General features: G+C 37.7%; 1 protein-coding gene across 7 annotated transcripts in view; it reads left to right on the top strand.

The window, feature by feature from the left end:
• Positions 1-13,671, top strand: part of RAD51B (RAD51 paralog B) — a 661,060-nt gene that overhangs the window by 44,937 nt on the left and 602,452 nt on the right. For all 7 annotated transcript variants that reach the window (XR_001816721.2, XM_017499426.2, XM_017499401.2 and 4 more), the window contains 2 exons: positions 8,189-8,308; positions 9,355-9,538. Coding sequence is in view for 6 of the 7 variants with exons in the window: in XM_017499426.2 (XP_017354915.1) it covers positions 8,189-8,308; positions 9,355-9,538 (304 nt within the window). In the remaining variant the exon portion in view is untranslated. The remainder of the gene's footprint in view (positions 1-8,188; positions 8,309-9,354; positions 9,539-13,671) is intronic.

Here is a 13,671-nt window from a genome sequence, read left to right on the forward strand (position 1 = left end):
ACATTTTCTAACCCAAAGATCTCACTCTTCTTTTTTTTTTCACTTTTTAAAAAATTATACTTTAAGTTCTGGGGTACATGTGCAGAATGTGCAGGTTTGTTACATAGGTATACACTTGCTATGGTGGTTTGCTGCATCAATTACCCCGTCATCTACATTAGGTATTTCCCCTAATGCTATCTCTCCCCTTGCTTCCCACCCCGCCAGGTCCTGGAGTGTGATGTTCCCTTCCCTGTGTCCATGTGTTCTCATTGTTCAACACCCACTTATGAGTGAGAAGATGTGGTGTTTGGTTTTCTGTTCTTGTGTCAGCTTGCTGAGAATGATGGTTTCCAGCTTCATCCATGTCCCTGAAAAGAACATGAACTCATCCTTTTTTTATGGCTGCATAGTATTCCATAGTGTATATATGCCACATTTCTTTATCCAGTCTATCATTGATGGGCATTTGAGTTGGTTCCAAGTCTTGGCTATTGTGAACAGTGCTGCAATAAACCTACCTGTGCATGTGTCTTTATAATAGAATGATTTATAATCCTTTGGGTATATACACAATGAGATTGCTGGACCAAATGGTATTTCTATTTCTAGATCCTTGAGGAATCGACACACTGTCTTCCACAATGGTTGAACTAATTTATATACTCCCACCAACAATGTAAAAGCATTTCTATTTCTCCACATCCTCTGTACCCATCTGTTGTCTCCTGATTTTTTAATGATTGCCATTCTAACTGGCCTGAAGTGGTATCACAACGTGGTTTTGAATTGCATTTCTTGAATGACCAGTGATGATGAGCATTTTTTTCATATGTTTGTTGGTTGCATAAATGTCTTCTTTTGAGAAGTGTCTGTTCATATCCTTTGCCCCCTTTTTGAGGGGTTGTTTTTTTTTTTTCATGTAAATTTGTTTAAGTTCTTTGTAGATTCTGGATATTAACCCTTTGTCAGATGACTAGATTGCAAAAATTTTTTCCCATTCTGTTGGTTGCCAGTTCACTCTAATGATAGTTTCTTTTCCTGTGCAGAAGCTCTTCAGTTTAATTAGATCCCATTTGTGAATTTTGGCTTTCGTTGCCATTGCTTTTGGTGTTTTAGCCATGAAGTCCTTGCCCATGCCTATGTCCTAAATGGCATTGCCTGGGTGTTCTTCTAGGGTTTTATGGTGTTAGGTCTTACATTTAAATCTTTAATGCATCTGGAGTTTCTTTTTGTGTAAAGTGTAAGGAAAGGATCCAGTTTCAGCTTTCTGCATATGGCTAGCTGGTTTTTACCAACACCATTTATTAAATAGGGAATCCTTTCCCCATTGCTTGTTTTTGTCAGGTTTGTCAAAGATCAGATGGTTGTAGATGTGTGAGGTTATTTCTGAGGCCTCTGTTCTGTTCAATGGTCTTTACCTTTGTTTCGGTACCAGTAGTACCACGCTCTTTTGATTACTGTAGCCTGTAGTTTAGCTTGAAGTCAGGTAACATGATGCTTCCAGCCTTGTTTTTTTTGCTTAGGATTGTCTTGGCTATGTGGGCTCTTTTTTGGTTCCATATGAAGTTTAAAGTGTTTTTTTCCAATTCTGTGAAGAAAGTCAATGGTAGCTTGATAGGGATAGCATCGAATCTATACATTACTTTGGGCAGTGTGGCCATTTTCACAATATTGATTAATTGTACTGAATAGGCAATTACAACACAATAATAGTTGTGTATCTAAACAAAGGAAAGGTATAGTAAAAATATACTATATAAGTTTTTGAGACCAACGTTGTATAAGTGATGCATCATTGACTGAAATTTGTTATGCAGTGCATGAAGTGCATGACTGTGCTCTTTATTCTGAAACGTATTTAGCTCCACTAGTAAGGTAAAATCCTTCTGAGAATTCTGCCCAATGCCCAGTGTATAATGAGTTTTCTTTATCCTTCACTCTTGTGTAAACCCGAACTATTCCCACCCTTGTGTTAGCACTGGGAATTGTTCAGTCTAATACTTTCTGGTGGTTCTTTCCTCAACCTCAGAGAGTTTCCCTTCAAACATTTTTGTGTGTTCAGATTAGTTCTCAATTGGACCTCTCTGCAGATCTCTGCAGTGCTCATTCTGCACACCTGCTTCCTCTCTGGTACTCTGCCCTATAAGTTCTAGCCACCTTAGCTTTCCCAAACTCTGATCCCCATCTCCTCAACTAAGGTTGTCTACCAGGCTCTGTTTGCTTTCCCTTTCTCGTGTTGCAGCCTGGAAACTGCCTCTTGAGCAAGCTGAGGTGATTGTAGGTTCATTGTGTTTGTTTCCTTTCTTTCAAGGATCACAATCTCGAGCTTTCTATCATTCAGTATCTGAAAACTGTTATTTTGTGTATTCTATCTGATTTTCTATTTATTTTTTCAGTGCAATTCCTGTACCAGTTAATCCTTTGTGGGCAGAATTGGAAATCCCTTCTTTCATTCTTTCTTGAGTTCACTTTATCCAAGCTTTAGTTCCCAGCTCTGTAATGCAACTGATTTAAAAAATTTTATCCAACCCAATAGTAGCATTTGAAAGAGTTGATCACTCCCTTTTTCTTGAAAAGCTTTCTTCACTTGACTTTTTTTTATTTTTTTAGACAGTCTCTCCTAACTCTGTCACCCAGGCTGGAGTACAGTGTTGCTATCATGGCTCACTGCAGATTTGACCTCGTAGGCTCAAGCAATCCTCCCACCTCAGCCTCTTGAGTAGCTGGGACCACAGGCATATGCCACCATGCCCAGCTAATTTTTAAATTTTTTCTATAGACAAGGTCTTGGTATGTTGCATTGGTTGGTCTCAAACTTCCAGGCTCAGGCAATCCTCCTGCCTTGGCCTCCCAAAGTGTTGGGGTTACAGGTGTGAGCCACCATGCCTAGCCCACTTGGCTTCTTGGAACCATTCTCTCTTGATTTTACACCTACTTCTTGGTCACCACCTCCTCTCAGTCCTGTTTGCTGGATCCTCATCATCAATTTAACTTCTAGGCTTTGGGGAATCCCAGAACTCAGTCCTAGGACCTTTTTTCTTATATATCTGTACTCAATCCCTGATATCATCTAGTCTTGTGATCTTTAAAATCTTCTCTAGGTTTTGTTCAGTCTAATAAGATCAATGTAACTCCTGGATTGATATCTGAATTCTGAGCTTTCTCATGAACTTCAGATTCATATTCACTTGTGTAAAGATGTGGAACATGGATAGGCTTACATACATGAATTTCCTGATATATCCAAAACTGCATTCTTGATTCCCCCATGAAGGAAATAAAATATGCAAATAGCACCAATAATGAAAACTCTGAGTCTTGTCTTTTCTGCTTCAGTAAAATTGTCATTCCATTCTTCTAGATGCTCATCCAATTAGTCAAGAAATTCTTTTTTTAAATTTGAGACAGAGCCTTACTCTGTTACTCAGGCGGGAGTGCAGTGGCATGATCTTGGCTCACTGCAACCTTTGTCTCCCAGATTCAAGTGATTCTCTTGCCTCAGACTCCCGAGTTGCTGGGATTACAGTCACATGCCACCATACCTGGTTAATTTTTGTATTTTTAGTGGAGACAGGGTTTTGCCATGTTGGCCAGACTGGTCTCTTAACTCCTCACCTCAGGTGATCCACCCACCGCGGCCTCCCAGAATGCTGGGATTACAGGCGTGAGCCATCCTGCCTGGCCAGGAAATTCTTTTAGCTTCTCTTTTGAACTATATCTTGAGTCCAGTTACTTCTCATTACTTGAGCTGTTACTTCCCTGGGTCACGTCACTGCCAGCTCTTATCTGGTCTATTGTGCTAGGTGATCTCCTTGCTTTCACTCTTGCCCATCTATAGCCTCTTCTCCATTTGGCAATTATAACAGTCCTTTAAAAAAAGAAGTCAGATCATGTTGTTCCTGCTTCTAGGCTTCTTGTTTTACTAAATAAAGCTAAACAAAATACCATAGACCTAAAGGTCTTAATGTGATCTTGGCCGTGGCTAGCTCTTTGTTTTCTATTATTCTCCCTCTTGCTCCCTGTGTTCCAAATATATTAGTCTGTTTGTTGTTCTTCAAACACACCAGCCATCTTTCCACATATAAGCTTTTGTACTTGCTGTAATTCTCTATTCTTGTGTGCTATTTCACTGGATATCCACATGGTTCATTTTCTCATCTCTTTTAAGCTTTTGCTCAAATGTCACCTTATTAATGAGACTTTGTCAGTTCACTTTACATAAAATATAAAATAGCACTTGCCTCACCTGTCATATTCTGTTCCCTCGTCCTGCTTCGTTTTCCTCTAGAGCCTTATTACCTGATATATAATATATATTTATTTGTTTGTCTTCCTCAGTAGACTGTAAACCCCGTGAGGGAAGGGTTTTTTTTTTTTTCTTTTGGTGGTAGTGGTTGTTCATTGCCATTTTCTCAGCACCTAGAACAGTACCTGGCATATAGTAGATCCTTAATAAACATTCATCAAATGAATGAATCTTAAGTGCTCATTTTGAAAAGAATACTTTTTATAAAAAGGTATCCACAAGATGGCATTATTTTCAAACTTTATTTAATTAATGTTGGGAGCAAATGATAGGTTCTTTTCTGTTTTTTTTGCCTTAAACAAAAAAGATATTTGTGACGAAGATTGTCTCGAGAAGTTAGTAGGGTGAATATGGGGCATGTTGAATACTGCATTTATATTTGGTTTTTGATTTATATGTTTTCAGATATTTATTATAAAATAAAAAACATCTGGAGAAACTTATAGAAAATTATAGCATATTGGCTGGGCATGGTGGCTCACACCTGTAATCCCAGCACTTTGGGAGGCCGAGGTGGTCGAATCATGAGTTCTGGAGATTGAGATGATCCTGACCAACATGGTGAAACCCTGACTCTACTAAAATACAAAAATTAGCTGGGCATGGTGGCACGCACCTATGGCCCCAGCTACTGGTGGCAGGTACCTGTAATCCCAGCTACTCAGGAGGCTGGGGCAGAGAATTGCTTGAACCTGGGAGGTGGAGATTGCAGTGAGCCAAGATCATGCCACTGCACTCCAGCCTGGGCGACAGAGTGAGACTCAGTCTTAAAAAAAAATTACAGCATATTGGCGTGTAAATAACCATTTAATACAGTTATTTGCATGGTAACTGTGAATAAAGGTTGTTCATGTCTATCCATTGACCACCATTCCTTCTGAGAGGCCTTCAGCAATGAGAAGGCAGCAATAAGTTCCAGAGCCTTTCACTACTCAAGCCACTGGTGGAAATCCAGCCTAGTGCTAGAGGGCAGAAAATTGTCAGCTGTTCAATACTTGTTGCTCATAAGTTAGATACTCTCAATCTTGTTCCTCATCAACTGGGCATTCAAAGTTTGAAAAACTTCCATGTTTCTAGAAGATGTTGCCAGACCTATCTTGTTAAAAACTGATAGGTTCTAAATGCCAGCGATTTTTTAGCTACTTCTCTAACTAGCACTAAACTCAGCAAAGAGTTTCCCTAATCAGAAAATTTACGCTTTTCCCCCAAACCCTCAGGATTTGGCTCCTCTGTCTGTGTCAATGCCATCGAATTTCATGATTTCCTCACTTACCTCATTTCCTTCTTCCGTTTCAATCCCTGTGCCTCTCTTAAGCTCGGTTATTTGATCCATTTCATTCTCACTCTTCACACCTCTTTTGGTACTATTCCTTCCTCATGAAGTATTTTTTCGTCTTCCTGTTTAACTTAACTATGTTTATTTTTCTTTTCAAATTGTTCAAAAACATACTTTTAAAAAGTTGTTGAAGTTCTCTCTTCTCTTTTCCTGTTTTAGGGTTTTCTCTTTTATTTTTGATCGTAGCAAATGTAAGGACTTACTTTATTTATCTTTTTAAAGTTCTCAGCAGAGACCCAGGACTCTTAACTATTTAGAAATGAAAACACTGCTCTTTTGTATTTTTGAGTCTCTAAATGGAACATAAAATATAGGATGGTTTTCAGTTTTACAGCCTCCCCCCCCAGTTCCCCTGGGATGGCTAAGTAAGTACTAGGGCTGATAAAATGACATTTTATTTAAAATCAAATGCAATGTTTAAACTCAAAACATTTAAAATGGGCCAGGCGTGGTGGCTCATGCCTGTAATCCCAGCAGTTTGGGAGGCCGAGACGGGCAAATCAGGAGGTCAAGAGATCAAGACCATTCTGGCCAACATGGTGAAACCCTGTCACTACTAAAAATACAAAAAATTAGCTGGGCATGGTGGTGTGTGCCTGTAGTCCCAGCTACTTGGGAGGCTGAGGTAGGAGAATCACTTGAATCTGGGAGGCAGAAATTGCAGTGAGCCGAGATTGTGCCCCTGCACTCCAGTCTGGTGACAGAGTGAGACTCTGAAAAAAAACAAAATAAAACAAAAAAACACATTTAAAATGTAATGAGTTGGTTAAACTCAAAGACTTGTACTTTTAACATTTTTAACCATAAATATGAGAAATTTCTAGTAATGCTTTCTATATCTTATAATATGAATGATGGTGTTTTAACTTGTCACTCTCTTGTGTTTGGCATACTGCATATATTAAACTGGCTTTGACAAAATAGACAAATGGGATCTAATTAAGAGCTTCTGCACAGCAAAAGAAACTATCATTAGATTGAACTGGCAACCAACAGGATGGGAAAAAATTTTTACAATCTACCCATCTGACCAAGGGCTAATATACAGAATCTGCAGAGAATTTAAACAAATTTACAAGAAAAAAACAAACGACCCCATCAAAAAGGGGGCAAAGGATATGAACAGACACTTCTCAAAAGAAGACATTTATGCAGCCAACAAACATACGAAAAAAAGCTCATCAACACTGGTCATTAGAGAAATGCAATTCAGAACCACGTTGTGATACCACCTCAGGCCAGTTAGAATGGTGATCATTAAAAAATCAGGAGACAACAGATGGGTAGTGAGGATGTGGAGAAATAGGAATACTTTTACATTGTTGGTGGGAGTGTAAATTAGTTCAGCCACTGTGGAAGACAGTGTGGCGATTCCTCAAGGATCTAGAAATAGAAATACCATTTGACTCAGCAATCCCATTACTGGGTATATACCCAAAGGATTATAAATCATTCTATTATAAAGACATATACACATGTATGTTTATTGCAGCACTGTTTACAATAGCAAAGACTTGGAACCAACCCAAATGCCCATCAATAGTAGACTGGATAAAGAAAATGTGACACATATACACCATGGAATACTATGCAGCCATAGAAAAGGATGAGTTCATGTTCTTTTCAGGGACATGAATGAAGCTAGAAACCATCATTCTCAGCAAGCTGACACAACAGAAAACCAAACACCACATGTTCTCACTCATAAGTGGGTGTTGAACAATGAGAACACATGGACACAGGGAGGGGAACATCAGACACCAGGGCCTGGGGGGTGGGGGACTAGGGGAGGAATAGCCGGGGGCGGGGGATTGGGGAGGGATAGAATTAGGAGAAATACCTAATGTAGATGACGGGGCGATGGATGCAGCAAACCACCACCATGGCACATGTATACCTATGTAACAAACTGGCACGATCTGCACAGGTACCCCACAAATTAGAGTAAAAACAAACAAACAAAAAACTGGCTTTGAGGCTAAAATTCAGTGTTTAGAAAATCATTTTTTGTTTGACTAAGAAATTATTGGATAACATTAATTTGTTTGGGCCATAATTTTCTGTTTACCAGGAAATTAATGCATGGCATTAATTTGCATGAGTTGTTTCATTTGAGAAAGTGTATTTTTCTCGACTGAGGCATGAAGACTTACTAATACCTGGTTATTAGAATATAATATATCATATTTGTTCAAATATACTTATTTTATTCAAGAAAATGAAAGCATTCTTATTTAGTATACATATCTTATAGCTGCACCTCTAAATATCATTTACAAAAACCATATTTAATCCCAGAAAGATAAACCTCAGAGATTGTTGTTTGCTCAAGGTTAGATGAGATCCAAAAGCCCTTGCTGGTTTCATGCTCTGACTGCTAACCTCTGTTAGTGCTTACAAAAGTGAGCTTACATTCTAAACCTGTATATTAAGCCATTTTGCGTATACCTGCTCTATTGATAAGGCTTATAAGTTTCTCAAATAAAATAAATTAGAGATTCAGCAATGTGGCTTTAAATAGAATTGGTTATTTTTGTTTGTGATTTTTTTTTTTTCACCCACAGACTGGTTGAGATAGCAGAATCCCGTTTTCCCAGATATTTTAACACTGAAGAAAAATTACTTTTGACAAGTAGTAAAGTTCATCTTTATCGGGAGCTCACCTGTGATGAAGTTCTACAAAGGTATGCTGCTTTAGATTTTGATTTTTTAGCAATGCCTTGAAGGTTTATGTTTTATCTTTTATGTTTTCAGCTTCTGAGTGAGAAAATTCTTTACAGGTTAGAATTATTAGAATAACTTTTTCAGTGTTTTTCTTTGTTATAGCCTTTTGGTTGAAGTCCTTCTTTAAAAATGAAAAAATTAAATGAATAAAATATTTTAGATTTAATTATTTAAGTGGTATATTACTTATCTATTGTATGATTAACAAATTGTCTCACAGTTTAGTAGCTTAAAACAGCAAATATATATTATTTCACATAGTTTCTGAGGGTTAAATGTCTGGGAGTGGCTTAGCTGGGTGTTTCTCACTCACTGTTGCTCAAGAGGTATACACAAGCTGGTAGCCAGGGCTGCAGTTAACTCAAGGCTTGACTGGAGCTGGAGTATCTGCTTCCAAGCTCCCTAATGTAGTTGTTGGAAGGTCTCTGTTTCTTGCTGGCAGTGGGCAAGAGGTCTTTGTTCCTTACCATCTGGGCCTCTTCACAAATCACAACATGGCAACTTGCTTCCCCTAGAATAAGTGACCGGAGAGACTGGGCAAGTGAAGTAGTACCCAAGATGGAAGCTGTAGTCTTTTATAACCTATACTCAGAAATAAAGTACTATCACTTTGTCATATGCTTGTGGTCATACAAATCAAGTCTGGTATACTGTAGGAGGGGCCTACACAAGGATGTGAAATACCAAGAGGAGGGAGTAAGTATGGGCCATTTTGCAGACTGGCTGCCACAAGTAGTTTTACCCCAGACTTGGAGCGTTAGCATTATCTTAGGAGAACCAAGGAATTCTGAAACTACACAGAAACAGTTTCCTCTGTTCCCAGAAAAGCATGATATGTCTAGAAGAGCTGAAAATAAGTTAGGTTTACTGAATTCTTGCAAACCATTACTGTAACTTAGGGAAGAATAGTTTGTTATTGTTTTTAAGTTACTTAGCCATTGCAACACCCTTATTTATTTATTATACCTTAAATTTATTGACCATTTTATAAATTCTTCTTTTATAGGATTGAATCTTTGGAAGAAGAAATTATCTCAAAAGGAATTAAACTTGTGATTATTGACTCTGTTGCTTCTGTGGTTAGAAAGGAATTTGATACACAACTTCCAGGCAATCTCAAAGAAAGAAACAAATTCTTGGCAAGAGAAGCATCCTCCTTGAAGTATTTGGCTGAGGAGTTTTCAATCCCAGTAAGTTTTCCCCCCCTTTTTTCTTTTCCTTTCTTTTATATTACATTCACTGACTTACAGCATCAAGTAATAAAATTAGAGGAATATGTAAAACGGATGACTTTTTAAAGGTGGTACAGTCTTAATTGCTATAGCAAACATCATCATCATCTTAAATTAGTTGATCTGCTGAGATTATTTTATTCTTTTAATAATTTGAGCCTGGAGCAGATTTGAATGATGTTTTTAAAAGTTCGTGTAATTCCTCCTTTTCTTACTTCTCATTGTTTACTCTTTGTGTATGCTTTATATCACATTTGTCATACTGCAGTAAATATAAAGTAGTAAAACTTCATGAAATTGCCTAGGTTCATTTCTTTGTTGCAGTCATTAGTTTTGTTGTAAGTATTTTAGGTTTAGATACCATATTATTGTGTTCTGTGCTGTTTTGTGTGAGGTAGGATTTGGTTTGCTTCAAATGGTCAAAGGTCACTATTAAGGGGTGTTGGAATGATAGTAATGAAAGTGCCAGTAAGAAAATCTTGAAAGATTACTAGTGGCTTGATGTTGAGTAGTGGGCATTGTGATCAGAAATCTGAAGATGACGGGGTATTGTAAGGAGTTGTGAGGTGTAAGCTGCAACATTCCCATCTGTCAGAGGTTTCAGTTGTTCCACAGCGTTGTCATCGTTCAGGCTTCTCAATTTTAGTCATGCTTCATCTCAAGAAAAGACAGTTCCTTAAACTGAGATAAAATTTGGTTATGATTTTATTATTTTTAGATTTGTTTTTGGAAAATTAAAACAAATTCTTTGCAACATAAAGAACATCTGTAAGTGATATAAACTACCACACAGCCTTTGAGATTTATAAAACCAAGGAAGAAGTCAAGGGAGAAAATGTAGCATTCAAAAAATTCTACATATTTTAATGGCTTTTTAGTTTATTTTGAATTAAAGTCAAGTGATATTGTTTGTCTTGGGTGATGTTCCTCTTTTATAGTTTATTGTAGTTGGTTAAAATGATAAATTCAAATTTATATTTTTTTCTGGTCAAGGAGAATAAGGGAACTTTGAAATAGTTTATAAAGATACTTGATTGAATAGGAATTTATGTATACAGTTGGCCCTCTGTATCTGTGGGTTCTGCATCCATGGATTCAACCAACTAAGGAGAGGAGATATTTGAAAAAACACTGGGTGTGGTTGTATGCTCCTGCATTCTCAGCTACTCAAGAGGCTGAGGCAGGAGGATCACTTGGACCCAGCAGGTTGAGGTTGCAGTGAGCATGATCATGCCACTGTACTCCAGCCTGGGAGACAGAGTGAGACTCTGTCTCTAAAAATACTTATATATTTGGAAAAAAAGAAAAGGATTGTTGTCTTTGTACTGAACATGTACAGACTTTCTTTCCCTCTTTCCCTAAACAGTACAGTTTAGCAGTGATTTACATAGCATGTAAATCGTATCGGGTGTTATAAGTAATCTAAAGTTGATTTAAAGTATACAAGAGAATTTACATAGGTTATATGCAAACACTATAACATTTTATATGAGGGACTTGAGCATCCATGGATTATGGTATCTGCAGAGGAATCCTGGAACCATCCCCCCGTGGATACAGCAGGATGACTATATATTCTTATTTTATTATTAATTCATATTGTTGCTTGACTTAATCCTGTGCAAAATAAAATTCACTTTTTAAAAGTTGTATTTGTTTGCTTTTAAGTAGTAACTGTAGGCTAATGCTTTTCAGTTTTTTCTAAGGTGATTTATTTTCACAAGTGAGAAAGGGGCTCTACTTTTCTTTGTTTCTAATAGAACCCTCTGAAAAAAAATAGGTACTAAATATCCCATTTCTCTGTCTTTGTCTTTGTTTCTATATTTAGAAATAAATGCAGATTATACTGTGTACTTACCTAACTGTGATAACTGTTTTTTGTGACAAGTAAGATTGTAAGATTGGTTTTAAAAGAATTTTGAAAAATACTTCCTTTAGAAAATTTCAGAATTTTCCTAGCTAAATTGATGCATTTAAATGAAAAATCTCTCACACAGGTCTGAGATTTAAAAAAAAAAAAAAAAAAGGAAATCATGAACTTTTTTTTTTTAATTGCATTTTAGGTTTTGGGGTACATGTGAAGAACATGCGAGATTGTTGTATAGGTACACACATGGCAGTGTGATTTGCTGCCTTCCTCCCCATCACCTATATGTGGCATTTCTCCCCATGCTGTCTCTTCCCAACTCTCCACCCCCCGCTGTCCCTCCCCTGTTTTCTTCCAACAGACCCCAGTGTGTGATGCTCCCCTCCCTGTGTCCATGGGTTCTCATTGTTCAACACCCACCTATGGGTGAGTGAGAACATGTGGTGTTTGATTTTCTGTTCTTGTGTCAGTTTGCTGAGAATTATGGTTTCCAGGTTCATCCATGTCCCTACAAAGGACACGAACTCATCATTTTTGATGGCTGCATAATATTCCATGGCGTATATGTGCCACATTTTCCCTGTCCAGTCTGTCATCGATGGGCATTTGGGTTGGTTCCAGGTCTTTGCTATTGTAAACTGTGCCGCAATGAACATACATGTGCATGTGTCCTTATAGCAGAACGGAAATCATGAACTTTCTTACATTTATACTATACTTTGAATAGGTGGTTTTATTAAGTTGGTGCAAAAGTAATTGCGGTTTTTGCCATTAAAAGTAATTGCAAAAACTACGATATATATGGAAGTAAATGTCTTAAGATAGTGTTTTGTTGTCTGGTTCATTTGCTTTGCAAATTAGTAAACCTGTGTCTCTTTGTAATTCCTTTCACATGCCCATAGATACTCCCATTAGAGGAGTATTTCATGTTCTTCAACCTGGAAGCTTTCTCCTCTAAATATCCGCATGGCTTATTCTATCCTATCACCTTATCAGTGAGGCCTTTCCAAACCATATAAGTATTAACCATATCCCGGCTGCCCTCTTACTGTGCTTTGTTTCTTCTCCATCACAGCTTTCACCCCGTAGCATGTTATATATATAATGTTTGTGTGTTCCTTCTACTGTCTCATCCTCTCTCTCTCTCTCTCTCTCTCTCTCTCTCTCTCTCTCTCTATTGAGAAAGGGTATCACTCTGTCACCTAGGGTGGAGTGCAGGCACAATCACGGCTCACTGTAGCATCAACCTCCCAGGCTCAACTGATCCTTCCACCTCATCCTCCCAAGTAGCTGGGACTACAGGCAGGAACCACCACCACACCTGGCTCATTTTTTATTTTTTGTAGAGATTGATCTTACTATGTTGAGCAGTTTGGTCTCAGACTCCTGTGCTCAAACAGTTCTGCCATCTTGACCTCCCGAAGTGCTGGAATTACAGGCATGAGCCACTGGACCTGGACTGCCTTATTCTCAGTACCAGCAATAGTGCCTAACATATAGTAGACACTCAACAAATATTTTTGAATGTATGAATTGTAGATATTACTTCTCATCTTGGTCTTTAATTAATCTTATCTCTATTGGTACTGAACTTAAGTTTTAATATTTGCTTTTAACCTTATTTTTAATATACCTTTGGTTTTAACAGTAATAAAATACAATTTTCAGTGGCACAATGTCTTATATTGGAGATGTACTCCAATATTAAAATTCAAAATTCTTAAGATTCTTAAATTTGAAAAAGGCTTTAGAGATTTAGATAGTATCAGAGAGCCAGGCAGTAAGAGAAGAGATTTTTATCTCAGTCTAGTAGAACTATGACAGGTGAATGTCTGATGGCCTCTGAGCATTGGGTGGTAAGCCATGCATTCTAGATATATAGATGGCAGATAAACACATGAAAAGATAGTCAAAATCCTGTCATTAGGGACATGCAAATTAAAATCACAATGAAATACCACTACCCATCTATTATAATGGCTCAGAAAACTCTGATCTGAACCATTTTCCCTTCTCCCTAGGCTCAGGACCCAGGGCTGGTACCACCACAAACCCAGTAGCTTAAGGAATTAGGAAGAAGGGTAAGAGAGCAATCTGCTTATAAGAGCAGTGTTTTCTCAAACTAGGTTAAGTCATTGACTCCTTTTAAATGCAAATAAGATTCTCACAAAACCCCATTGCTGACTTCATTTTTATTATAATATCACAGAAATTACAGAATTAT

Source organism: Cebus imitator, unplaced genomic scaffold, assembly GCF_001604975.1.
Source record: "Cebus imitator isolate Cc_AM_T3 unplaced genomic scaffold, Cebus_imitator-1.0 Scaffold13, whole genome shotgun sequence".
Lineage (NCBI taxonomy): Eukaryota > Metazoa > Chordata > Mammalia > Primates > Cebidae > Cebus > Cebus imitator.